General features: G+C 49.5%; 1 protein-coding gene across 14 annotated transcripts in view; it reads left to right on the forward strand.

Annotated features, from left to right (window-relative positions):
* Positions 1 to 26,922, forward strand: part of RERE (arginine-glutamic acid dipeptide repeats) — a 342,723-nt gene extending 315,801 nt beyond the window's left edge. For 4 of the 14 annotated variants that reach the window (XM_033156259.1, XM_033156258.1, XM_033156265.1 and 1 more), the window contains 12 exons: positions 5,275 to 5,437; positions 7,053 to 7,145; positions 8,012 to 8,211; positions 10,799 to 10,963; positions 11,679 to 11,798; positions 12,860 to 14,229; positions 15,149 to 15,371; positions 16,336 to 17,059; positions 24,180 to 24,224; positions 24,409 to 24,555; positions 25,299 to 25,479; positions 26,728 to 26,922. In XM_033156259.1, the coding sequence (XP_033012150.1) occupies positions 5,275 to 5,437; positions 7,053 to 7,145; positions 8,012 to 8,211; positions 10,799 to 10,963; positions 11,679 to 11,798; positions 12,860 to 14,229; positions 15,149 to 15,371; positions 16,336 to 17,059; positions 24,180 to 24,224; positions 24,409 to 24,555; positions 25,299 to 25,479; positions 26,728 to 26,761 (3,465 nt within the window). In that variant the 3' untranslated portion in view covers positions 26,762 to 26,922. The remainder of the gene's footprint in view (positions 1 to 5,274; positions 5,438 to 7,052; positions 7,146 to 8,011; positions 8,212 to 10,798; positions 10,964 to 11,678; positions 11,799 to 12,859; positions 14,230 to 15,148; positions 15,372 to 16,335; positions 17,060 to 24,179; positions 24,225 to 24,408; positions 24,556 to 25,298; positions 25,480 to 26,727) is intronic. The other 10 variants (XM_033156262.1, XM_033156266.1, XM_033156267.1 and 7 more) reach the window with 9 other exon arrangements.
* The last annotated feature ends 777 nt before the right edge of the window (positions 26,923 to 27,699 follow it).

The following is a 27,699-nucleotide window of genomic DNA, read 5'->3' on the forward strand; positions in this document are numbered from 1 at the left end:
TAATCGTTCATTAAGTGTTTTTATTCTAGATTTTTCACGGTGACCTTGAAGGGTGACTTGTTCAGAAATGTGTGTAATACATGCATTTATTACCTTATAACTGTCTCAATGCAATTTACATATCAGATAATTAGGCACTGTTAAAACCGCCAAAAAAAATACATTTAAAATAGGACTTCGAGTATGTGTTAGTCACCATATTTAGCGTGCTCACAAGAACCCTATGGGTTTCAAAGAGTATCACTCTCACAGTTCCCCAAATTTACATTATTGCCTTGGAAGCTGGTAGACTTTCTTTCACTGGAGATTTTTAACAGAGGTTGGATGGCCATCTGCCAATAATTCTTTAACTGTGATTGCTGCATTGCAGGGGGTTGGACTAGATCAGGCATCCCCAACCTTCGGCCCACCAGATGTTTTGGCCTACAACTCCCATGATCCCTCGCTAACAGGATCAGTGGTCAGGGATGATAGGAATTGTAGTCCAAAACATCTGGAGGACCGAAGGTTGGGGGTGCTTGGACTCGATGACCCGTGGAGTCCTTTCCAACAGTACAGTTCTGTGATTGTAGGTCAGCCTAATCTTCATTAAGGGCTTTTATCTTGCCAGCTTTTGCATGATGACGGGGGTGGGGGGGTGCTTATCCACACATGCATGTAACACATCACTCAATGACATAACACCTGCTGGCAGGCACGCAAAGAATGTGTGAAGGTTGGCATCCTCAGCCCCACTTGTTCCACCTCAACTTTCCCCGATGTCACATATACAGTCATGGGGCACCAACTGTCAGTGGCGGACTAGGAAAAAGATATTGGGATTGTCCTTGGTAGCAGATGGAAATGTCAACCGAGCATGCAGCAGGTGTCAAAGAGTCTGCTGGGGATCGTTAGGAAAGTCATTAAAAGTAAAACCTACTGATGCCTTGGAATCTGTGGTGCAACTGGACTTGGAATAAAATGATACAATTATGCAGGGTATGGAAAAAATAGAACTTTTCCTCCCACCCTCCTAATATCAAAGCTCATTGGGACTGTCCAATGAAGGCAGACTGCAGGGAGATTCAGGACAGGCAACAAAAAGTTTTTCACACAATGCGTAGTTAAACTATGGAATTTGCTACCACAGAATGTAGTAATAGTACATGCAACATAGACAGCTTTAAATGGGGCCAGTAATCATGATAGCTGTGTCCTATCTCCCCTGTTTGAGACATTATGCCTCTGAATACCAGTTCATGGATATCACCGGTGCAGAGAGTGCTGCTGTCGCACTCAGGACCTGCTTGTGGGCTTCCCAGAGGCATCTAGTTAGCCATTGTGAGAAAAGCCCTGTTCAGGTGCTCAAAGAACATGCTAGGGCATAAAATGTGCTGTGGGCACAGAGTTATGCACACTGTTCCGGCCACCAGTATCTCCATCCTCTCTACTTTCCCACGTTGAGCAGGAACATAACATAAGCATTTAAGAGCCTGGCTGCTGTTTTTAAAATATTGTGAGAATACAGGATGACAAAAGTTGCAGGCTTGCAAGGAATCGTGGAGGTGGGGGATAAACAATAGCAAAATTCACCCCAATCTCTCTCCTCCTCCCCAAAATAGCACAGTAACATGATCGGGGCCAAACTGTGATCTAGATTCATACTCATCGGGACCATATATAGGACCATTGTCTCATTGCACTCATCTCCAGACCATCCCAGATACAGTTAAGTTGTTGGGGGCTTAATCAGGCTGATCTCCTCCCTGCCCATCCAGCCACCCTGCTTTTGCTGCTTTTCTGCAAACGATGCCCTGAAAATTCCATGATTCAGCTCCTTCAGGAGCTCAGTTGTATACGAATTTGTTTTACTTTGTGTTTAAGGGCTGCTTATCAGTAAAATCCATACTTTGTGTACAGGTGAAACTTGAAAAATTAGAATATTGTGGAAAAGTCCATTTATGTAAACAATTGTTTTCATTAGCTACTGGAGTTTAATATATGAGATAGACTCATGACATGCAAAGCGAGATATGTCAAGCCTTTGTTTGTTATAATTGTGATGATTATGGCGTACAGCTGATAAAAACCCCAAAGTTGAAATTGTTAATTTGGGGTTCTCATCAGCCATAATCACCACAGTTACAACAAATAAAGGCTTGACATATCTCGCTTTGCATGTCATGAGTATATCTCATATATTAGTTTCACCTTTTAAGTTGAATTACTGAAAGAAATGAACCTTTCCACGATATTCTAATTTTTCGAGTTTCACCTGTATATAAACATTAAGCATTGTGCATTTAGATATGAATGGTATGCCAAAACTGACAGCTTTAAATGTTTGTGTGTGTGTGTGTGTGCGTTTGCGTTTGCACATTGGTTGGTTACAGTGGATGGTCACCAGTGGGTGTCAAGGAAACTGAATGATCTGGATGCCCTTCTTACATTTTCTAGTTATTAACATCCATAGTGTCTGCCTCAATTTCGCACATTGCCCTGGGGAAAATATGTGCACAGTGATGCACAGCACAGTACCCTAGAGACTACTCAGGAGGTCTCTGGTTTAGATCTCATCTCTGCAATGAACTCACTCTTTAACTCTCAGCATCAGCATCCCTACCAGCTTACCTTACAGGGTTGTTGTAAGGATCCCAAGTAGATAATGAAGAGCTTTGAAAATTTCAAAATGCTTCACAAATGTATAACTGCAGTATAGGGTTGCATCTAAGTTTTGCTCAGAGTAGACCCATTGAAATTAATGTCTCTTAAATTAGTAATGGAGATTAATTTCAGTGAGTTTACTCTGACTAGGACTGACATCAGCTACTACTCACTGTTGGTATTTGCCTTGCAAAAAATGCATAATTCCAATCTGTAGAATCCTTTGTTTGTAATGCTCTGCTGTACAGAGTCTCCATACCTACGTGTAAATGTTCATGCCTGTTTTCCATTTATCTTGCTTGCATAGTCAAGCTTGCACACAAACACACACTCATAGGAAACTGAGTCAGGGCTCTGATCTATCTAGCTCAGCATTGCCTGCACTGACAAAGCGGCTCTTCAGGGTTTCAGGCAGGGGTCTCTCCCAGCCCTACCTGGGGATGTCGTTGGGGGCGGAACCTGGGACCTTCTGCATGCAAAGCAGTTGCTCTGCCACTGAGCTGTGACCCTTCTCTCTCTCTCTCTCTCTCTCTCTCTCTCACACACACACACAAAATTCCTTTGGGTCAGTAAGTGCCAATAGTTTATGTAAGACACAGAACAAGGCTGAATTCTTTCCAAAATCAAATGCTTCCTTGTTGTTTATCCATGGCTCCTGGTGTCAACATTTCTCGTCTTCCAAAAGCCTGAAGCCATGTTGCCAGCCTTTCGCAGGAGATTTCCAGGTTCACATTTCCACTTAGCGGTACTGCTGCTTGCCTTCCGTCTGTGGCTGGGAGTTTCACTCGTGCAAAGACCTGCAAGACGTGACCCAGGGAGCATAACGGGTTGAGGTTTATAGGAATTCATAGATTGTATATAGGTTCAAAGAGGGACCTTCCCCCACCCGCCGCCTTCTCTTGTGGGCAATTGAGGTGCATTTGTTCTGAGGCTGGCTTTCAAGAGGCTTCGTTAGAACACCTCCCGTTCCCTTTGCAACTTGAAAGAGACAGCGCCTTTTACCCTTGAGGCAGACAAGCCGCTCGGAAATGATGGGGTTTCAAAGCAAAGCGAAAGGAGATTAAAACCACACACTGCGCTTTAACTTGACATTACATCTGCTAGTTTGAATATCATCTACTCCAGTTTTTGAACGTAAGCCAGCTTCATTACGCTGTGGAATTATCACAGACTTCTCTTGGCATGCGCTTTTACTGCCTAATTATCTTAACGTGGCTGTATATATTCAGATTAGAAAAGAATAGATTGCTTTAATACAGTTTCGGGTGCTGTGGCTGTAGCCTTGCCTTTAATATGTTTTAATCTCAGGTGTGTGTCTCCCCCCGCCCGCCCCAGCCACGAGTCTTAGGGTGGCTTATTTTTTAATATCCATATATAGCATAAAGCTGTGTGTTCCTCCCTTTTGTGATGGTAATGCCCTCCAATACCAAACAGTAAAATCTAAGTATCAGCTTGAAAAAGGGAAAGAAGCTTGGCTACCTTGTATAATATCATTTGGGGCAGGGGCCTATGCCAAGTCTTCTTATTTGCCATCCCAGCCCCAGAAACTAGGCACTGTTCTGCAGAGACTTCTTTGGACGTCTCTTTATTGTCTTTCTTTCGCTTCAAATGGATCTCCAAAGTGGCTTACATAAAACAATGAAATATAATTGCATTAGGGCTGCTTCTTCCGCCTCTGACACACCAGTGACATCTAGCTCACAGCTGGTTTTAACTTTGCAGGCCCCTTTTAGGTTGATTTGTGGTTTTCGGCAGGCTGTAACAACCTTGTGTTCCCTTTGCAATATCCTTTAGCAGCATTGTTCTTCCCCATGCAAACTGCCCTCTCCACTGTGCTGGGTAGCTGCCACGCTCGGTCTTGTGTAGAAGCATCTTGATGTGGAGAGAGCAATCGGAGTGTGCAGATTCCCCTTACAGAGATGGTGACACTATTTGCCTCATTTATCTGTTACCTTAGCAAGAAAGCAGTGATATCATTAGTGCCAACTGGGGACAGGAGTGCTCTGTGGCCGCCTGCCCCTTGAAAGCAGCTGTGCTTCAATTCTCCAACACACTCAAGCCACCCCTTTGGGGGAAGCAGCATAGCTCGGAGGTGAAGCACCTGCTTCTGCTTGCAGGCAGGCAGGTACCAGGTTCATTCCCCAACATCTCTAGCCGTGAGGATCAGATATGTGGTTGTGGGAATGGCCTCTCCCTGAAGGAGCTGGTGTCAGCTCCCCTCGGCCCCAGCCCAAAACCAGGCTGGCAATGGCAGTGCAAGGCTAAGTGGGGAAATAGTCTGGCCTGGTAGAAGTCAGCTTCTTGGGTCATCTGTTTCCCATTTCAGGGTTGCGTCCGGCTAAGTTCTACTCCACATCCATCGAAGTTAATGAACCTAAGTTAGTCGTGGCCTTTCATTTCAGTGGATGTGCTCTAGAGTAGGGCTAGCATCAGATGCAACCCACCAATAACTGAACCTTAAACCCCTGCACCTTTTCTCTTCTCCTGGGTCATTTAAATGTAAGAACTGCTTTTCTAGGTAAGATTAAATCTGCTTGCCCATCACTCTGTTCCCAGAATTGGTGGTCCAGATGTCTCTGGGAAGCCCGCATGCTGCACTGACAAACCTTGTGATTCTTTCTCCTTTTCCAGGGAGAATTGATCACCTTCTATTACTACTGGAAGAAAACCCCCGAAGCGGCCAGTTCCCGGGCTCACCGCAGGCATCGGAGGCAAGCAGTGTTCCGGAGAATTAAAACCCGAACGGCTTCCACTCCGGTGAATGCTCCCTCCAGGCCCCCCTCCAGTGAATTCTGTAAGTAGCAGGCTTGATTAGATGCATGGGGCTAAAACAGAAGGTAATGGCTCTTTGCCTATGACCGAACGCAGCCGGGAAAATGGAGTTCAAGTCCTCGGCTGCGCTCGCCCTCTCAGTTCATTATCCCTGCGGATGGCAGGTGCCTGGGATCAGCAAGCGATTGGTTTTGTGCTGCGCGGGAGGAAGCCCAGGCAATAAGCTGCTGGGGAAATAATAGGCGAAGCTTCGCCTTGGCTATCGAGGCGATTACGTTTGTCCTGATTTGCATGGGAACGTCGCACTTAACTCCAGTTCTGTCATTTGCGACATAGAATAAAGGCCCCATGTGCAGAACCCCAGAGAATCAGCCACAGTCTACGGCTGTCTAATGCATTGCTCCTGCAGAACAGCCACTGCTACAGGTGCCATGTAACTCCCGTTTCCCCTCACCCCCCCCCCCAGCCGGTATAGTCAATGGTCAGGGATGATGGGAGTTGCGGTTCAGTGACATTTGGAGAGCCACGGGTTTCTTACTCCTCTGTGTTTGTTGAAAATGGGGAAACACTTGGTGCATCTGATCAAGTGGGCCCCAACCCACAAAAGCTTCTTTTGTGGCATAATAAATCCCGTAGCTCTTTCTTTCTTTTAATAAAAATTATACACCGCTTGACTAAAAAAAACCCCTCAAAGTGGAGTAAAACAACAAAATTATAGGCAAAAACAACTATTTGAAACATTCAAAAGATTAAAATCAGTGGCAGATTAAAACATCAATATTCTACATAGCTGGGTAGCCTCGTCTAACAAAAATGCATTTAGGAGGCGCCGAGGAGAGTGCAGTAAACGCCCCTGTCTGCTGTCGATAGGCAGGGAGTTCCAAAGTGTAGGTGCTGCCATGTAAAAATACTTATTCCTTATAATTGCGGAACAGTACTCCAACAGCCTATTGTGGGGGAAACGCAGGTTCTGCAACTGTGGTTCAGGGATAAAATGTCTGAGCAGGGATGAGGAACCTGTAGCCCTCCAGTTGTACCTAGATTACAGCCTCCCTATTCTCTGACCACTGATCCTGCTGGCTGGGGAGGATGGGAGTTGGGAGTCAAGCATCATTGCTTGATTCAACTTTGCATCAGCTTATTTATCTGGTTCCATCTGTGCAGGGTGTGGGTAAGGCCGTTCCCTGCCTCAAAGGGATCTTACAGTCTTGAATAGACACAGTCTGTTTTGCAGCCTAAAATGGTCATCCTCCTTGGCCATGAGCCGTGCTGGCTGAGGCCGATGGGAGTTGGAATCCAAAAACATCTGGGAGGGCGGCCGGTTCAACCATCCCTGCATTAGGTTGGGCCAGAAATGTTCACTGTCTCTGCCCTCCCTCAAGTATCTGTCTGCCAACTTGGGCTAACACTGTACACATGAAGCAGGCTCTAGCCTATTAAAAGTGCTACCACAACAAATCTGTTAGTTGTGAAGCTGCCCCGCACGTCTCTTTCCTTCCACTTGCTGCTGCTGCTGCTGCTGCTGCAACAAAATGCCACAGGAGGAACAATGCCAAAGGAGGGGGAACTTCCCGACTCTTAAGTTATTTGCTCTACCTTTCTCTTCTCTCTTCCCTCCCTCCTTTCTGTGCACTTAGTGGATCTGAGTTCAGCCAGTGAAGATGACTTTGACAGCGAGGACAGCGAGCAAGAGTTGAAAGGCTACGCCTGCCGCCACTGCTTCACCACCAGTACGCACCTTTGCATGGGCACAGGGCTGGGGGCGGGGGCTCTTTTTTCCAGCCTGAGGGCCATGTTCCCTTCTGGGCAGCCTTCCAGGGGCCACATTCCGGTGGTGGTTGGAGCCAGAGGCAAAGCGGGGAAGAGCGACAGGGGTGGCTCTTTATCATTGCACAGTATAAGCCAGAGATTCCTACATGCACATCTCTCTGTGCAGGCAAGTGAGAGGCATGAGAATTCTGAGGACCCAGGCAGAATTGCTCAAAGAGGGTGTGGCATAGGGCTGTTGAGAAATGAAGCCTGGGAGCAGGGCTGTGGCCTGGGGAGAAAGTCCTGAGGGCCAAATAGAGAGGCCTGGAGGGCCGCATTTGGGCCCTGGGCCCAAGGTTTCCGACCATTGATATATTGTTCTCTTCTCTCTGCCAGAGTGCCCACCTTAACTCAAGGGGTTATCGGAGCCAGGGATGTTTTCTTAGGCCCCTTTTACCATTTTTGCAAGTGTAGCAGAAGCTCTTGTCATTCTTAGGTGAGCTTGTCTAAGAAACTCTACCTTGAGCCGCCAGGACTAGAAAGGAGGGCTACAACCTCCTCTTTTGGATTGTCTACCACCACCACCACCCTGCAACCTGGGGAGGTTTTGCCTTTGTGAAAGACTAGGAAACTGTCTGCAAGTGAACTAGAAAGTGAACTAGAAAGGGGAAACTGTCACCTGCTTTGTGAAGGTTCTTGATCATTCTTTCAGCACCCGTACAAGTCAGGCCAGAAGTAAAATCCCTGTAGCGCAGTTTGAAGGAGCATATAAGTATACGTTAGTCACCTGCTTTGCACAGCGTATGTCTCATAATGCTAACACTCTCTGTCCCCTCCCCAACAACAGCCTCCAAGGACTGGCACCACGGCGGGCGGGAGAACATCTTGCTGTGCACTGACTGCCGCATCCACTTCAAGAAGTACGGGGAGCTTCCCCCCATTGAGAAGCCGGTGGACCCGCCACCCTTTATGTTTAAGCCTGTCAAAGAGGAAGATGATGGGCTCAGCGGGAAGCATAGCATGAGGACAAGGCGGAGTCGAGGCTCGGTAAGCTGCCTGAGACCTGCCCTGCAACCTCACTACCAACCTGTAGGCAAAGTAACAGCTTGTGGGCCTGAGCAGTGTTAAGTCCTGAATAAAAGTACCAGATATTCTCTACACATACCCTGTGATACACCTTCTCTCTCTGACAGCCAGTCTTAGAGGTAGGTCTTAATGGAGCACAGTAAAGAGGCTGTGTCTTGCCAAGATGCTGTCTTCCCAGTGCTGACTGTCAGTGATTTGTTGAGGCAGCCTGCCCACCCAAGGGGAAAGGGATTTAGAGATATGAATCATACACATAAAACCTGCCTTTACCAAGTCAGGCCATTGATCTATCTAGCACAATGTTGTTCTTATGGGCAGCAACTCTCCAGAAGAGATGCTGAAGCTGGGCCTTTTGCACACAAAGCTGATGATCTACCACTAAACTGTGGCCCTTTCCTTAAGGCCTAGGAGCACAGGAAGCTTTGTTATACTGAGTCAGGCCCATTGGTGCATCTAGCTCAGAAATGCCTGCCACTGGTTCTTCAGGGTTTCAGTTCGGAGTCTCTCTCACCCCTCTCTAGGAGATGCTAAAGATTCGACCTGGGATGTCCAGAATGTAGAGCAGAGGCTCTAACCACTGAGCTGCCAGGATTCCTATTTGTGTAGCATCCATGAGCAGTTTCAGAGAAGCTGCCAAATTTTACTTGCTTGGTGTGTTTGTGCGTTTGGAACCACTTTGAGGATCTGTTCATCGACCAACTTTCCCCTCCAAACAAAACAGGCAGGCTCCCCTTCCCAATGCCATCAGAGGCAGAGGAAGGTGGAATAATGTTTTAGGTGCAGCTTCTCATTAGCACTGACTGACTGGCTGGGGTTGTTGGCCACTGAGCTTCCTCTTTGCTTATGTCTAAGCAACCCCCTTTTTTGTCACATCAAGATACCTGCCAAACACCTTGTCAGGTTCCACTGTCGGCTCCTTGATTTGACTTCATCTTCTTTCTTGCTTGCTTTTTTCTTCCTTTTAATGATCTCTAGTTATCTAGACAGATGCTAAATTAGGAAGGGAGCAGATGAAACACTGCTAATTGTTGCTGCATAATCTTCCCAGCACAGCAGAAATCTGCAGAAGCCGTTCACAGTTTTTTCAGGAAAATCATGGGCTGCCCCCAAGCCCTTCTCCCCACCCTCCGAGACCTGCTCTTCCACACCCAGCTCTCTTGTATTGTGTCTCTATATTTTAAAAAACCTTTATTATACCAATGATTTATATAAGATGGAATAATAATAAAAATAATAATAATTTTTATTTTTACAATACTTTTAAACGCTATGATATTATTATTATTATTACTATTATTATTATTCAGTGCACTTAGATTACATGAATTCTTTTTTCATAAGAAGAAGATGATGATTCCAATTCATTAGTCACTTGCCGCATTAGGAAACTTCAAGTGACTGAGACATTTTTTTAAGAGCACGAAGTTCAACATAAAATCATGGGGGGTGAGAGATACCACATTACATTAAAATCCATACAGTAAACTTGTAATGCACACCCAATAAAACAGCAGCCAAAGCATATCATCCATAGGCAGGAAAATAAATCTTTAACGTGCACAATGGAATGAATGGGTCACAGCTCAGAGAAAGGCTGAAGAAACATGGGCAAGCTATTAAAATCTGAGAAGCAAGGTGGGTGCCCTTCCTCTGGCTGCATCCAAATGTCACAAGAAATGCAGAGCAAGGCGGCCTTGTGTTACTGGTCCAGGTTTTTGTTGAGCTGCCTAGTTTCCATCAGGCTACAATAAGTCAGTGCAACAGGTTTTGCTCTGTGTCCAGGCTGATGTCTTGCCCCTGAGCAGGGAAGAAAAGGAGAGTCAGAACAGATCAGCTTTAATTAGCTCGTAAATACATAACATGCCAGTGGTTACCTCGTGAGTAAACATACTAGGTGTACATGATTAGCTTGATCATTGTGCCTCCTCTCTTCCCTTGCAGCCCAGACCATCAAAAACAATGTGGTGTCCCTCTTGCATTTTGCCCCGCTCTGAGGGGGGACGGGACACCAGTGGCCTTGTGCTTTCAGCCCCCCAAAGCTGAAATTGAAAGAGAAGAATTGAGGGTGGCTGTAGAGCAGTGCCCTGTTTTCCTGCCAATGATGCTTAGGATAATAAGGGAGCCTTTGCCAACAGAGGCCCTCTAGATGAGTCCCATCCCCAGTGAGCTGGGATGATGAGAGTTGTAATCCAAAACATCTTCAGGGGCCACAGCTGGGATGGGGTCTGGGGGAGCACAAAGGAGTTGACTTTGTGTTCTAAGAATTGGATCCAGAACCAGCTAGCCATGCTTTGGCCCCAGAAAAATCCATGGCACTTAAGCTGTTGGTGCCTAACTTGCCCGCTAACTCAGCTTGGTCCCATCTCTGAGAGTTCCTTGGTGTAAAAACCAGCCAGTACCACTAAAAGGAAGGGTGATTGACCAAAGATGGCCATGATTGACCAAAGATTGATCCATGAGGAAATTCCATGGGGCGGGGAGGCTTAAGTTATGTAGGGATACCCAAAGGCAGCCTTTGTCATGCTTCCTGTCCTTCTCTTTAAACTAGCAGATGTCGACACTACGCAGCGGTCGCAAAAAACAGCCAACCAGCCCTGATGGTAGAGCCTCCCCCATCAACGAAGACATCCGGTCCAGCGGCCGCAACTCCCCCAGTGCTGCCAGTACTTCAAGCAATGACAGCAAGGCGGATTCGGTGAAGAAGTCCACCAAGGTAAGTTTTGGCTCTTCCCGTGGATGTTCTCCGGCCCATTTCCTGGTAACTCACTGGAGAAGAGTTCAGGCTGGAGAAGAGTTCAGGTGGGTGGCATCAACATCCAAGCTAGAACTTTCCCTGCAGAGTCTAACGCTCTATCCCAGGTGTGGAGAACCGGGGGCTTCTCCAGATGTTGATGAACTTCAACTCCTGTCAGCCCAAGCAAGCCTGGTCAATGGCCAGAGGGACAATGGGAACTGCAGCTCAGCAGTAACTGGAAGGCTAAAGGTCCCCACACACTGCAGTGGTTTGTTTGGTTTTTTTAAAAAAACTTTTTAAGGAAAGCTTTCCCCCATTCTGCTGATGAACCCCTGCTGTTCTGATACAGAATTCCTAAATGCGGCTGGTCATTCCTGTGTGCGTTTAATACGCTTCCTCAAATCACATGGTCCTCATGGGCACACCCTGGGGCACTCCACTGAGGCTGCATTCAGTCTCCTTGTGGAATCCCCAAACAAGCTTCCAAAGAGCTCCAGTATTCACATGGATCTGCTTTGAAAAGCGACAGCATGGGCGGTTGACTCCCACACCGTTAATTTCCCCCCATCCTGCTGTGCAAGAAACATAACCTGCTCCGTTGTCATCTGTATGAAGCTCTTTGCAGGCAGGCTACAAGAACTCCCATTTGTTTTCCTGTCGCTTTCCCCTAATTAAGCCACTCCTTTCTCGTCAGCAGCAGAAGATAAAAGAGGAGGCATCGTCTCCTCTCAAGAGTTCCAAGAGACAGCGAGAAAAGGCAGCATCTGACACCGAGGAGCCCGACCGAATCAACGCCAAGAAAACCAAAACACAGGTAGGTCTCAGTTAGAGCAGCCTGTGCCAATCTGCCTCCCTCCAGATGTTTTGGGCTGCAACCCCCCCCCCCCCAGCCCTCAGCCATCACATGGCAAAAGATGTGTTTGAGAGACCCTGACATGCATGTGGGCCCAGCTGGCTCTGGATGACATAGACCAGGCTTCCTCAACCTCGGCCCTCCAGATATTTTGAGACTACAATTCCTGTCATCCCTCACCACTGGTCCTGCTAGCTAGGGATCATGGGAGTTGTAGGCCAAAAACATCTGGAGGGCCGAGGTTAAGGAAGCCTGACATAGACCTTTGGGCCTTTGATCAGGTAGATTTTAAACCATCATTGTGTCCAGCCAGCAATCCCTCTCTGCTAGGGAGCAGTGTCAGGAAAAGGACTGTTGTCTTAGTGTCCCGCTTGTGGGCTTCCCAGAGGCATCCTTGTTGACAGCTGGTGGGCTAGATTGGCCTTTTGCTGCAGCAGGACCCTTATTTACTTGAAAGAATAATAATAAAAAAATGGGGCCCAAGGGTCCCAACATTGGGTCATTCGTTTGAGCCCCATTTTGGGCAAAGGTTTCCTGCATGGCCAGGGGTTGGATTAGATGCCCCTCATGGTCCCTTCTAATTCAGTGATTGCTGTAATTAAGGGTGGCAGAGTGAGAAGCAGGCAGATATGATCCACAGGCCATTCACAAGTTCTTGTGTGGGAGCCACCCTGGGGAGCACATGCTGCTGTGCAGCTCCTTCCTTTTCAGTGGGGCTTGCTGCACAGGAAAACTACCCAGTGAGATCACACCATATACCAAGTAAGATTTAGAATATCTACAGTAGGAACAAGTGCCTTGGGCTTTGCCTGATTGCCCCCCGTTGTCTACTGGCTGGTGATGTAGGAAACTGCATTATACTAAGTCAGACTACTGGCCCATATAGCTGAGTGTTGTCTACACTGTGGTTCTGTGACTCTGCTTAGCCCTTCCCACACAAACGGCTATGTGGGAAGTCACTCTGTGTCCATAAACCACACCCTTTTTAACACGGGGGTTTCCTTCATGCTTTTTGTCCACAGGAGATCAGCCGGCCCAACTCCCCGTCCGAAGGTGAGGGGGAGAGCTCTGACAGCCGCAGCGTGAATGACGAGGGCAGCAGTGACCCGAAGGACATTGACCAGGACAACCGGAGCACCTCGCCCAGCATCCCCAGCCCCCAGGACAATGAGAGCGACTCAGATTCGTCCGCCCAGCAGCAAGTCTTGCAGGCGTCCAATGGCCTGGCCCAGCCCACACCCGCCTCCATCCCTGTCTCAGCACAGCTGCCACTGCCGGCCACCTCTGGCCTCCCCTCTTCGGTGTCTCCCCACATCTCCCCATCCGTCTCCCAGTCAGGTAGCAGCCAGCCTCAGGCTCCAGTACCCCCCCACTCTCACATCCAGCAGGCCCCTTCGCTGCACCCACAGAGGCTGCCGTCTCCTCACCCGCCTCTGCAGCCCCTGACTGTGCCCTCCAGCCAATCCCAGGCTCCCGCTGTCCCCCAGCCCCACCCACAGCCTCCGCTCCACAGCCAGATCCAGCCCCTCCCTCACAACCTCCAGACGCAGCCGCTCCTGCCTCACCCGGTCCCCGCCCAGCCATTCCCCCTCGCGCCGCAGCCTCCCTCGCTGCCTTCGTCCTCGTCTCAGTCTCAGGTCTCCCTGCAGCCACAGGCTGTGCCCCACCCCCACGCAGCACTCCAAGTCCCATCAGTGCAGCCCCCCTTGCAGGCGCCATCTCCGCTGCAGCAGCAGCCCCCGCCGCCACGAGAGCAGCCCCTCCTCCCGGCTCCTCTGACGATGCCCCACATCAAGCCGCCTCCCACCACCCCCATCCCTCAGCTCCCCATGCCACCATCCCACAAGCATCTCTCGGGGCCCTCGCCATTCTCCATGAACTCCAACCTCCCACCACCGCCAGCCTTGAAGCCGCTCAGCTCCCTCTCCACGCACCACCCGCCCTCCGCCCACCCTCCTCCCTTGCAGCTGATGCCCCAGAGCCAGCCGCTGCAGCCTTCCCCGGCGCAGCCCCCTGTCCTGACGCAAAGCCAGGGCCTCCCTCCCTCCGCCAGCCACTCCTCCTCCAGCCTCCACCAGGTACCTCCCCAGCCCCCTTTCCCCCAGCACCCGTTTGTCCCCGGGGGGCCACCACCCATCACGCCTCCCTCCTGCCCGTCGACCTCCACACCGCCTTCCGTGCCCGGTGCCCCTCCTCAAGCAACGGGCTCCACGTCAGCAGCCTGCGGCGGGAACGTCCCCGTGGTGACGCCCTGCACAATGCCACCCATCCAGATCAAGGAAGAGGCTCCGGATGAGGCAGAGGAGCCAGAAAGCCCACCTCCCCCACCCCGGAGCCCATCGCCAGCACCGACAGTGGTGGACACGCCAAGCCATGCCAGCGAGTCAGCTAGGTAAGGGAGGGCGTGGGCAGCTTTGGGGAAACTGCCACCTGTATAAAAGTTAGCCGGACTTTTTTCCACCTCTGCCCATCCATAACTCCCTTACTACCACCACTTTGGATGATGGTTTAGTGATTTGAACATCCGCATCTGTGGATCAGGCTGCCTTCTTAGGAGAGCATGGGATCCCCTTAAAACTGCTGCACCCAATAATGTTGCCCTGCAGGTGCCATTGGCCTTGCAGCTTCCAGCATTCCTAATGGTTGTCCATTCTTGCTTGGGCTGATAGGAATTGGAGCTGCAGGGCACCATGCTGGCTACGCCTGCCTTAAAGGGGCTCAGTGAGGGCCAGGTTCACAGAAGAATTGCTAAAATGCCAGCGTCATCACACATAGTCTCTTCTCTCCTCCCCATCCTAGCAATAAGGGTCTTCTAAAAGCTTCCCAGGTTGCTACATCCTGAAAACTATAAAAAGGTGCATGGAAAATTGGTGAGATATGGGCCAGAGATGTACCTCTTTAGATCCTTTTTTACTTCTGCATAGGGAAGGCACTCAAGAGCGTTAAAAAGAACATTCTCTTGAAAGATTGCACAGCCCAAAGCATATTGGGATATTGACTCGTCCTCTTGGATTAATTGTGTGTGTGTGTGTGTACAGTATATATGTATATAAAAAGCTTACTTTGATTCTCTGGGTTGGGTAGTATTCCTCTCCTGCATGGTTTTCTAATCATTTATTTTCCCAACATCTGTTGATTTACCAGTTTTACCAGAGTCCCCCCCCCCCCCCATATGTTGCACAAGGTAACTTCTTCCTGGCTGTTGGGGTGGCAGAAGAATCTCATTCCGCCTCCTGCTTCTCAAAATGCTTATGGTTGCTTTGTGTCCCCTGTTCCCTGCACCCCACCCCACCCGGTTTCTTTGCTGCCAGGTTTTACAAGCACCTGGACCGCGGCTACAACTCCTGCGCGAGGACAGACCTGTACTTCACGCCGCTGGCAGGTTCCAAGCTGGCCAAGAAGCGCGAGGAGGCCATTGAGAAGGCCAAGAGGGAGGCGGAGCAGAAGGCAAGAGAAGAGAGGGAGCGGGAGAAAGAGAAGGAAAAGGAGAGGGAGAGAGAGCGTGAGCGTGAGAGAGAAGCTGAAAGAGCGGCGGTAGGTTTGTCTGTCTGTCAAGCCGTGAGGGGGTGATCCAGGCGGGTCTCGAGCCCAACGGAGGCTGCGGTTGCATGATGTCTGGTTTCATTCCCACGGGCCTGGCATGTGAGGGTTTCCGCTGCTCCCCTGTGGCCTTGAGAGGGGGCACGGTGATGCTCCTGTGTGAAGTGATCTGAGGCTGGCCGCTCTTCAGCCTGCAGGTCCTTCCTCCTCCCTTGCTCTGAATTAAGGATTTCCTCTTTGCCCCTTCACCTCCACTTCAGATCGCATGATTCAGACGGTTATTTGGCATGCAAAAAGAGGCTGGCAGATAGCATTGTGTGGACTTGGTTGGGGACCACCTTTGATCCTGCGATGGAAGCTTGGGTGCTCACCCCTCCCTTCATTGTCAGAGGATGTATACACCTCTGAATTCCATAAACTGGGAATCCCAGTTGGGAAGAATGCTGCTGCTGCTGCTGCTATACTCAAGTTCTGCTTTGGGGGCTTCCCATTAGGTCATCAGGGTGGGCAGTTGTCAGAAGAGGATGCTGGGCTAGATTGTCCTTTGGCCTGATCCAGCAGCCACTCTTCTTGTGCTCTTAATTACACAGTCAAAGAGGAGCTTTGACTATAAAATTCCTGGAACTGCAGCAGCTGGAGAAATTTTGTTCCAGGGGTCGGGGTGGGGGGCAAGCTGTGGACTATTCAGACAGTGCAGAATGACAACTCACAGTCAAGAATGTCAGGATTTGTCGCCCAATTACACTTATTTTCTGAGTGCCTCTGAAAATTCTCACCTTCCTCCCATAAATGCTCCAGGTGAGTAGACCTAGGCTGCCAGAGCTGTGGCACGGAGACCTTTTTCCTTGCTGCAGGGGAGAGAGCGACCCTGTGAAGGAAGGATTGTGTGAGAGCTATGGAAAGGTCTTGAGCCAGTTTTCAGTTCCTCTCCTAAACTCTTCTCCCCTCTTCGGTACAGCAGAAATCATCCAGCTCGTCACACGAAGGACGTCTTGGAGAATCCCAGCTGAGTGGCCCAACTCACATGAGGCCGTCGTTCGAACCTCCTCCCACCACCATCGCTGCCGTCCCCCCATACATTGGACCCGACACACCGGCGCTACGGACCCTCAGCGAGTACGCGCGCCCTCACGTCATGTCCCCCACCAACCGCAACCACCCCTTCTTCGTGCCCCTCAACCCCACCGACCCTCTGCTGGCCTACCACATGCCCGGCCTCTACAACGTGGACCCCACCATGCGGGAGAGGGAACTTCGGGAGAGAGAGCTCCGGGAAAGGGAGCTGCGGGAGAGGGAGCTGCGGGAGAGGATGAAGCCGGGCTTTGAGGTGAAGCCACCGGAGCTCGATGCGCTTCATCCCGCCACCAACCCCATGGAGCACTTTGCCCGCCATGGCGCCCTCACTATCCCCCCCACGGCAGGCCCGCACCCGTTTGCATCCTTCCACCCGGGCTTGAACCCCCTGGAGCGGGAGAGACTCGCTCTGGCAGGCCCCCAGCTGCGGCCTGAAATGAGCTACCCGGACAGACTGGCCGCCGAGAGGATACATGCGGAGCGGATGGCATCGCTCACCAACGACCCCTTGGCCCGGCTGCAGATGTTCAACGTCACCCCGCATCATCATCAACATTCGCACATACATTCGCATCTACACCTCCATCAACAGGACCCGCTGCATCAAGGTGAGTCTATAGCGGCAGTTTGCTCCATGCTGTGTGTGCAGCCCCTGATGCTGTCCATTTCTTTTTGAGCTGGGTGGGGAGGGGCCGCCTATTTCGTTGGGGGAGTGTTTTTCCCAGCAAATGAAAATAAGTAGTGTATCTGGGAGAGCTAAGCTGGAATCTCTGTCCCTCATGTGTTAGTTTTCAAGTTGCAGGAAGTCTTTTGTTGTTTTTTACACAGAGTAAAAAAACGCTAGCATTTTTACAGTAGCATTCTGAATTGATGCACTCAGCATCTGTGATGCAGATAGGACCATATTGAATTTGAACCACCTCCAGCCTGTGGAGGGAAGTCCCTTTGTTTACTTGGCCTTGATCCTCATCACCCAAATGAGAAAAAATGTACACCGTGGAACGTTTTAAGGGCAAACCTAAGAGAAACTGCGAAGCACATTTCTGATGTGAAATGCCTTTAATACAACCACTCGGGGCATTAGCGAGTCCAGCAGGGTCCCCTGCACTAAAAAATAGGTCTCCTCTCCTGCCATGGACTCACTGCAGCTCCTCCTCCTGTCAGGGGTCACTTATCAGGAGCTGGGTTACTGAGCTTCCAGCTTAGGATAAGTTATGCAAGGGAGCCTTGGAGCAGACCTGAGAGGCACTCAGGATCTCAAATACGAGCCCACTTGTCCTTAACATGCGTCTTAAGCTGGGGTCTGTGTAATCCCTACCCCCCTCTGACTGCAGTGAGGTCTCCCGAGTTCACTCTCTACTCTTTTTACTGCTATAATCCGTCCTTGAGCTCAGTAGGCTCTCCATTCTAGTAGAATGTTTTGGAAGAGGGCTGGCATTCAGGGAGGACAAAGAATCATGCAAAGTTGGAAGGGGGGGTTGCCCTCCAGTTTAGATTACCTTTTGCACCTCTGTTGCCACCCTGACCCATTTCAAGGAAGGTGCCTCTTCTGTGTGACAGCTGGTGATACACTCCAGTCTTTAGTGCAGCAGTGGGTAGTGGTTAAAACTGGCACGTGTGCATTGTAGGAACCGGCTGTAGACTGGGTAGGAAGCTCTGTGATGGTTTGATCATTCTTGAAAAGTGTGTTGTTCTAGCAGAACGTCCAGCACCAATCATTTCAGTTTCTTGCCCCCCACCCTTAGCCATAAGTTCCCAGAGTTGGTTGCAGCAATTTAAAAAAATATTCAGAACAGCTTGAAACAAATGAGTGGGTCGTATCCCAACTAAGTTCTCCTCAGCCACTGAAATTGATGGACATGGCTAACATAAGTAGGCCTAACTTGGTCATGTCCATCAGTTTCAGTGGCTCTACTTTGAGGAGGACTTAGTTGGAGAAAACCCACAGTCCCGCTACAGATGACAGGAAGGGAGACAAGACTTTAATATTTCAAGGATCCTGAACATAGAGCCCATGATGCATCCCTCCAGCAGGATCCACATTGCCCAGGAAACCCAGCATCACAGGAGGAGGGTGACCTCCTCGCCCCCCGTAACATAACCTCCAAGTGTAGCAGTTTGCTTTCCCCATTGGGGTAGAACTGAAACCACCACTCCACTCCCTCCTCTCCCATTAAAGAACTGAGGCTGTCTATATGTTTACAGTATCGGGGGTTGTTTCCTGGACACGTTGGGTGGGGACGAGTTGCATGTATTTTCATAGAGTGCTGACAATGAGCAATATTTGCTCTTTTTAGAAGGTGATCCTCCCTGCTTTGGACGCATGTTAAATATATTTCCCACGGTTTGCCTCCCCAAGAGAAAATTGTAGCCAATATAAACTGTTCAGAGGGAGAAGGGGAGGCTCCAGAGCATGCACACGGACTTGTGTTCGTGTGTGTGTGCGCCCCCCCCCCCAAGCACAGGCAAGGAGCTGGCTTCACTGCTTGCCTTTCCATTGCTAGATCCCTATGCTTCCTCAAAGGGCATTTTTAACCTGCTTCCTCCCAACTAGGGTTGCACGATGTTGGATTTTCAACATTGTGGTGTATTGCCAGCCAAACGTGGTTTAGCAATAAACCGCAATGTTGTAAAAAAGCTGCATTGGCCCCAGCCAGCGAGGTGCCAGCTGAAACTGCTGCAGCTCTCACCATGGGAGCCAAGGCACTTTCACGTCAGCACCTCACGGGCTGTGGCAAATACAGCTGGCCCCAGCCTGTTGCTCAGCTGGGGGACCGAAAGTCTCCTGCCCTCAGCAGAGGCAGCCCCGAGTTCCCTGTGCAAAACTGGCAGGGGACTCAGGGTTCCTTGACCAGGCTCAGCTGGGGGCAGGAGGCCGTCTGCCCCCAGCAGAGCCAGCCCCGGTGTCCCTGCCACTCATGCTAGAGTAGCAAGGATCTTGGGGCTCCTTGGCCAGGCTGCCTCCACCTTGGCTGGCATGGGGGCAGGCAAGCTACCTTGTCCCCACTCCCCAAAGACAGACCAGGCAGCAGAAGCCAAGCACACTGAGCTTGTCAGGCTCCGTGCGTTTGACTGCCTTAGCCTTCACCTGTGTGGGTGTGCTGCCCGCTAGCAGCATCAAAGACCCCCTACACTGCCTGGCTGCCTTCCACCTGGAGGGTTGGCTTTGTCTTTCTGGGAGGAAAGGCGCAGCACCCCCTCCCAGAGGAAGGCAGCCAAGCAGTAGCCAAGCAAGGCTGCAGCCCCAATCCCACTCCTACCCAAGTGCAATCAGGAGCGGGGTTAGGGCTCTCTCAGCTGGGGGTGGGGGAGCACCTAACGGAGCTCCCATCCTACCGCTGGCTCCGTATAACTACTTTGCTGAGGAGAGGGCAGCAGCGTGCTCCTCAGTCAAGCAGTTTAAAGAAGCGGAGGGAGGAAGAAGCTGTATCGACAACTCGCTGATGCAGTTTATTTCTCCCTGTGCCGGGGCAGAGAGTGATGGCGGTTTCACCAGCAGTATGTCTCCCCCCCCCCCGCCCAATACCAGTCCTGGGTATTGATATATCGCCCAATGCTACTCCCAGCACCAACACCTTCCACCACCACCCCCCAAAGGGGCTGTAGCTCTGTGGTGGAGCACTTGCTTTGAATCCTCAATGTCTTCCCCCGGGATCTCCAGGGAAGAAAAACCCTCGTATGAAACCCTGGCTAGCCGCTGCCAATCCTGGACAGTGCTGAGCTGGAGAGACCAGTGTCCTGACTCAGGGTACAGCAGCTTCCTACGCCTTAAGGGGAAGGCTGCAGCTCGGTGGCAGAGCATTTGCTTTGCGTTGAGAAGTTCCCGGGCTCAGTCCCTTGCTGGCATCTCCAGGCAGCCAAGATCCCTGCCTAAAAGCCTGGAGATCTGCTGCCAGTCAGTGTAGACCACTGATCTTCAGCTGGTGGGTCAGCACCCACTCGCGGGTCACGGCCTGATCCAACATGAGCTCTATTACCATGCAAATGTATGGTATAGGGTTAAGAAATGGGTCCTCAAATGCATGTTTGGGTTAAAAGTGGGTCCTGGGATTTGAAATGGTGGAAGATCCCTGGTGCGGACAATGCTGAGTCAGATGGACCAGTGGCCAGGCTCAGGATAGAGTAGCTGCTTTGCTTGCAGAAGGTCCCAGGTTCACTCCCCAGTGGCAACTGCAGGCAGGAAAGACCCCAGCCTAAAACCCTGGAGAGCCATTGGTGTAGACAACATTGAGCTTGCTGGTCTGATTGGTCCCCTACCCCCTTTTTTTTTGCATGCTGAGGTGGGTGATTTGGAATTGTTTTCTCCCCTCGGGATGATAACAGTGGAGTTAAATGAGACACTGGGAGGGGAGGGAGCGTGTGCGCATCCTCGCAGCCAAGGTCAGTAACAAAAGCCTCCCCGCCCGCAGTACAGAACGTACTGATCTCCATAAATGTATCAGACTGCAGATGTACTTTTTGTGCAAGCAGACAGAACAAAGTGAATCTTGCATTTAAAAATAGATGGAGAGAATCTGCCTCTGCTTTCTGGGTTAAGGCAAGGCATTATTACAAGAGAGCTTTCTCGGGAAGAAAGCTCTCTCTGTGTTTCAGGGAAACTCAATGATCAAGCTGGTTTCAAAAGAAATTGTAGAATCATAGAGTTGGAAGGGACCCTGGGGGTCCGTTAGTCCAACCCCCTGCAATGCAGGAATCTCAGCTAGATCATACATGACAGATCCAAGGGCATGCGGGGATAGCTTAGTATACAAAAAGGCAGGCCTTGTGCCTTGCTCAGTGTTTTGCAAGCTGCATATGCCCCTCTATGCTGGAAGGGGAATAGCCATAGCTGAGCGGTAGAGCAACTGCAGTTCATATCCCTGGTTCAATCCCCCACTTCTCTAGGTAAGGCTGGGAAAGGCTCCCTATCTGAAACCCTGGAGAACTGCCAATCAGTGTAGGTTGTAATAAGCTGGTTGGACAAATAGTCTGATGTGATCCGAAGCAGTGTCTTCTGTTCCTATGTCTGAAAGCAGGGATAGCCAACGTGGTGCCCTCCAGATGTTGCTGGATTGCAACTCCCATCACCTCTGATTATTTACCATGCTAGCTGGGATGATGAGAGTTGGGAGTCCAGCAAACATCTGGAGGGCACCACGTTGGCTATCCCTGTCTTAATGGAGGGCCCAGAACCCCTAGAGTACATGCTTTGCAAGCAGAAGTTGCAAAGTTCAGTCCCCAGCATCATCTGGGAAAAGTGATGTAGGAACATAGGAAGCTGCCTTATACCAAGTCAGGCCATGTGTCCATCTAGCTCCGTATTGTCTGCTCCAACCAGCAGCCCAGGTTCTCCATGTTTTTCCCTACCTGGACATGCCAAGGGTTGAACTTGGAACCTTCTGCATGCAGGGCAGATGCTCTGTCACTGATCGCTCTGCTGCTTCCCCAATCAAATAAGCAGATGATGAGGCTCTCCAGAAACGTTTGAGAAAAACTCCCTGCCAGAAGCCCCGGAGAGCCACTGCCGGTCACTGTAGACAGTACTGAATTTAATGGTCTGACTCTGTATAAGACATTCTTGCATTTCCTGAGTTGTGCTTGTGCTAATTGCACCAAGCATCTCCATACTGTTGTTGAGACGGAGGGTGATTGTGTTCAGAACAGAGCCAGAGTCCAGAGTCCTTCCCAAGACAGGTTCATCAACCACCACCTTCTAGTGACCTGCATGTTCAGTCCAGATTTTGGGGTGTTTTGTAGTGCTCATTGGAGAGCTGTTTTAACCAAACGCCTCCGGGTGTCTTGAGCAAAGTTTCTCCATACAGTTGAAGAGCTGCTGCAAGTCAGTGTAGACCCAATGAGTCTGACTCAATATGACACTTTTCTCTTATCTTTCTCTCCCCCAATCTCAAATTCTGCAGGGATTAAAACTGTTTGTTCTTTAGACATAGGTTCAGGTTGTGTCCCTGAAGCTGTCTTCACTGATAGCCGCTCCCTGAGGGGTCCCACTAGCTCTGTGGACTCTCTGCTAACTCACAGGCCAAGGTGCAGTACAAACCTCAGGCTGTAATTCAGGATCCGAGTGTTCCTGTGTTTCTCTTGCCTGGTGGGTTAGTATTGTAAGCCTTGTGTGTAGCAGATTATACATGCCATTTGCAGCGGATCTTCTGGGCGTCATTAATTGGATTGATTCATGCTGGGTTGGAACACGACCTCTCTCGACATATGATAGAGGGGCCCTGGAGGCAGTGACCTAGGACAGGAATCCCTTAGAATTAGGTGACTGGGATCAGGAATCTTAACAAAACCCAAGGCTCACCAGGAAGGTCTTGTATGAGAATGTGTATATATGCAACTGCAGGACGAGAGGAAATCTGCTGAGACAGGCTGCTCTGACATGCAGTGACTCAGGTTGCAGACGTCCTAATTAAAGCAGCCAGGGGCTTATATGCTCCCTTGGATGAGAATCAGGGTCAAAATGACCTGACCAGATTCTCTTCTCAGTTTTCTGGGAACCTTGACGAAGCAGCTGTCCAATTTGCCCCCTTCTCTCTCCCCTCCACCACATGAAGATCTTCCACCTTGCAAGCAGGGCAGAAGATTTGCTGTTGTCCACGGTTTTATTTTAAGGTTTCTCCTTCTTATAAGTAAAGTTCTGAAGGGGATTCAGAGATTTCACAGGAGCTGAGTTTGATCTCCGCCTCGCCCGGGGCCTAGCCCCAGAACCTGTTTTCAGATGTTCTGCCCAGCCTCTGAGCATGTGAAGTAGTAATGACTAGGAAGATAATTTCCCTGAGCTAGCAAAGAGGGCATTTTTCTCACCATTGAGCAATCATTAGACAAACATCTCACTCCCCACCGTGATTCTGTCTGTCTGTCTCTGTCTCTCTCTGAGACAGAAAGCAGGCTTGGGTCTCTGCAGCTCTGAAATCATGCATCAGATTTCACCAGGCTGTGCCCTTGCACTTTCAAGCTTTTCCCAGCAGCCACAAGAGCTAGGAGCTGGTTGTTTAAAAATAAAGAGACCCAGGATTCTCCAGATGTGAAGCTCTGTGCTAGGTAGTACATGAACAGCTTGTGCTGCCTCTGTCAGCAAATGTGCAAATAGCCCCCTGTGGTTGTTTGTTTTCTCCTTCCTCAAATAGCAACCCTATGATGGTGTCCCTTTCTGTTCTGGGACCTTGAACTTGTTTTTTTCTGTGGTGAGATGAAGCTCCTAGGGTGAGGGGGGAGGTTAGCAGACAGATGTGCAGATCAACCACCCTCAGCAGGAAAGGCAACACTTCTAAGAGGCTTATATTGCACGTGTTTCCATTACATTGTTGACAGTGTCATTATTATCTGAATGTCTTCTGGCAGCAATGAGGTCTAGAGCCTTCTCAGCAGAGGCATCTACCTTGAGGAGCCCATCCGGCTGCTTCAGTGCCCTCTTTTTAGGTAAAACTCCCCTTCTTAGGAGAGCTTTGTCTCTCATAGGAGGAAAAAGGATCTCTGCCATTCTGTGGCATTATTGGGGCTTATTTTTAAAATGTTTTGATGATTAATTTTATGATACGCTTTGTGTCTTGGGTGCGGTGCCTCAGATGCTACCTCCAGGGCATTTATGGGACGTGTCTAAAAAAGAAATAGTAAATGAATGGTGAATTGATTTTCTGTTGTTCTTGTACGCAGTTCCCTTTTTCCTTCTTAATAAGAAAGCTCATTCCTGTTCCCCCCCTCCCCTTTTCTCCCCTTTTGTTTTAACTCTCAAAGACTGTTTGGCCACCCGATGTCACTGCGAACACTCCAGACAGAGAAGTAGGTTCCACAGTTGGAGGGGGGACTAGGCTTCTGATAATTACCGGTTATGCTCAGCTATTTGCGCAAGTATTAATGTTGCTTTTGACCCCTGAAAAAAAATGAGGGTTTCTGAGCCTGGTGGTAAGTTGTCGTTGCTTTCCCCCCCTTCTCTCCTACCGCCCCCAACCTTTCCCTTTTGCAGGCTCGGCAGGACCTGTCCATCCCCTCGTGGACCCCTTGGCAGCCGGGCCCCATTTGGCGCGCTTCCCTTATCCTCCCGGCACTATCCCAAACCCGTTGCTAGGGCAACCGCCCCACGAACACGAAATGCTCCGGCACCCAGTCTTTGGTAAGTATGCAATATCAGCCCTTGGGAAGCCATTGTTGCCCAACCTATGCCCTCCAGAGGTTGTTGGACTGCGACCCCCATCATCCCTGGCCATTGGCCATGCCGCTTGGGACCGGTGGGGCTTGGAGTCTGACAGCAAGATCTGGAGGGCGGCAAGTTGGGGAAGATGGATGCCGATGAAAAATACAAGACCTAAGAGCTATCCTGTTTTGAATGGCAGCCAGTCAGATTCCTCCGGGTGCTCCCAGCCAGAGCACTTGCCCCACCACCACCCCGCTTTGCAGGGATGCTGTTCAGCACCTGTTGTCCAGAGGTACCCTGCTTCTGTACACAATGTGGATATTATTGCTAATTGTCTTTAATAGACAAATGCACTTAGTTTAGGTTTTTATAGGGTACTGGCCACCACCAGTGATTTAATGCATTTATCCTGGTATCCCAGCTGTCTCTGGACTTACTTATGAAATTAAGGCTGTTAACTGGGGGAGACTCATTCAAAGACTCTTCGTACCAGGGATCAGGCCCTTTCCTATGTGGACGGCATCCCACAGTTGGGTCGCATCCAAGTAAATCCTACTCAGGGTGGACCCACACAAGTCATCTCCAGTGATTTCAGCATAGTATAGTGTAGGACTAGCATTGGGTGCAACCCATCTGCTCAGTCACTGTTATCCCAGTTTGCGGTTACCTTTGCCAATCCAAACTTGTGTGCAACAACCTTTTCTCTTTTTCTCTCTCCCCAGGTACCCCCTACCCACGTGACCTCCCTGGCGGCATCCCTCCTCCCATGTCAGCAGCCCACCAGTTACAGGCCATGCATGCTCAGTCAGCAGAGCTTCAGAGACTAGCCATGGAGCAGCAGTGGCTGCATGGTCACCCCCACATGCACGGGGGCCACCTCCCCAGCCAAGAAGACTATTACAGGTAAGGGTGGGCCCATGCTGTCAGCGGAGGAAGAAGTTCTCTGGGGCAAACTCCCCTTAGCATGCATACTGCCTCTTGGCCAATTCCTCCTCTATTTTTTTTGTTACTGATATTATTTATTGAATTTGTATACCGCCCAAGTGGGCAACCACCTTGCCCTGAGGGAGGAGGGGAGAAGAAAGGAGTGGTAGTCCCCTTGTATCACATTTTCTTCTTAATTGAGCTTAATTTTGCAACTGTCTTTGGTGAACCGTTTTGTGAGGTGCGCCTGAAAAACAGCATACCATAAATTAGGCACAGGGGATGTGTAGCCCTCCCAAACGTTGCTGGACTACAATTCCCATCATCCCTGACTAATGGTGATGTTGGCTGGAGGGTCCTCAGGCAAGATGCCCACTGTCTGCTGCTCTGTACTCTGTCTGTACAGCTGCCTAGAGAGGGAAAGTACACGGCAAGCAGAGGGAGGTGCTTCATCTCCTCACTCTGGTCACTGCTTGGATGCTCACAGAAGGCATTTGAACAGACAGCAGCCACAGGACCAGGAGGCTCCAAGGGTTGCCTGGGTGGGCTCTACTAAGGGTGGGGGCCTCAACAGGTGCTCAGTGGTGTCAGCTCCAGGATGAGAAACCACAGAAAGAGATTGTCAGGGCCATTACTGGTCAGATTTGGAAGGCCAACGCAGCAACCTTCTCCCTAAGGTTTTGAAGGCTTGGGTCCTTGAAGTGGAGCATGAAGGTATTGCTTGGGGAACTGGTAATTGCAGGAGGCCAGGCTCCTGGTATTTCTTATTCCAGGCCCAGCCAATCCAGAGGCTCCCTTCTTGCCTGCTGGCCACAGAGCTTCATGTCACATGCTGCTATTTTTGAGCGCATGAACGCAAAGACACATAACTCAAAGGGCTGGATGTTCACTTCAAACATGAAGTCCTAGCTGAAAATCCCTGAGTCCCTGGGAAAACATGTGGATGGACGCATAACTCCTCCCTGCTCAGTGTTCAGTAGGAAGAGGGATTTCCCCAAAGCCTGTCACATACCCCTTTTCTTCTTATGGGACAGGATGTGTGTGTGAGAGAGAGGGAGAGAAATCGGTGGTACACGGAGGTCTACTTCACTACCACATTTGTCTGTTCTTGGCAGAGAGCTCTTCTGCATTGTGTGAGGGGAGAGACTGCAGAAGCTGGAGGGAAAAGTTCCCAACCCAAAAAAGCAACTGAATTATTTTCCTTTTCCTTTTCTTCTTCTCTTATAGCCGACTGAAGAAAGAAAGTGACAAGCAGTTGTAATAAATTATTTATTTGTAATTCTGGCTGCAGAAGATCCCAGTCCTTGGGAAGAAATGGAATGTGTTTATCCACACACACACACACACACACACACACACTGCGAAAAACAAGAGAATTTTATCTTTTAAAGCTACCTTTCTCTATTTAAAATGAAAAAGGAGGAAAAAAACAAATAAGGAAGCCCAACCTATAGAGACTTTTAAAATCAGCACATATATTATAGAATTCATTTGTAGAGAAGATTTTTCCAAGACCAGTTTCAGGAGTCTCCTTGCATGATAAAACCTGTTAAGAAGCCTGTTGAGAGAGAAACAACCCCCCCCCCCCCCGAACTGGATGGAAGTATTCAGAGGAAATTCCTTGGGCATTCTTGGGGGGGTTGTTTGAGGGGGTGGGTTGGGTTCGTTTTTTCATTTTTTTTCATTTTGAGTAGGTGCTAGAATCAGGTTCACAACTTAATGCAAGCCACTGTGCATACAAAGAAATACACTCAATTTATATATAAATATATAAATATATATATATATATACACACACTTTAAAAAAACAAAAAGCAAAAACAAGAATGGCAAGTAGGTGGCATAACACCCTCTGAAAATCCAAGTGCTATAACAAGAATTTTAAAAGAAAAAAAATCTACTTTTATTTTAATACATTGTAGGAAAACTTCATAATTTTAAAGAGAGCTTTGCAGCATGGCTTTTTAAGTCTGTAAATAATTTTTTTGGGTTAGGGTTTTAAAAAAATTATAATAAACTCCACAAACTCCTGATATCTTTCTTTCTCTTTCCTTCCTTCCTTCCTTCCTTCCTTCCTTCCTTCCTTCCTTCCATCTATCTCCTCCTCTCTCTTCCTCTTGTTCTCTCTCTTCAGTAACATCACAAAACCGTTACTTCTTATCTGATGTTAACAAGAATACAGAGTTGATTTTTTAATAT

This window comes from Lacerta agilis, chromosome 8 (genome assembly GCF_009819535.1).
Source record: "Lacerta agilis isolate rLacAgi1 chromosome 8, rLacAgi1.pri, whole genome shotgun sequence".
In the NCBI taxonomy this organism is placed as follows: Eukaryota; Metazoa; Chordata; class Lepidosauria; order Squamata; family Lacertidae; genus Lacerta; species Lacerta agilis.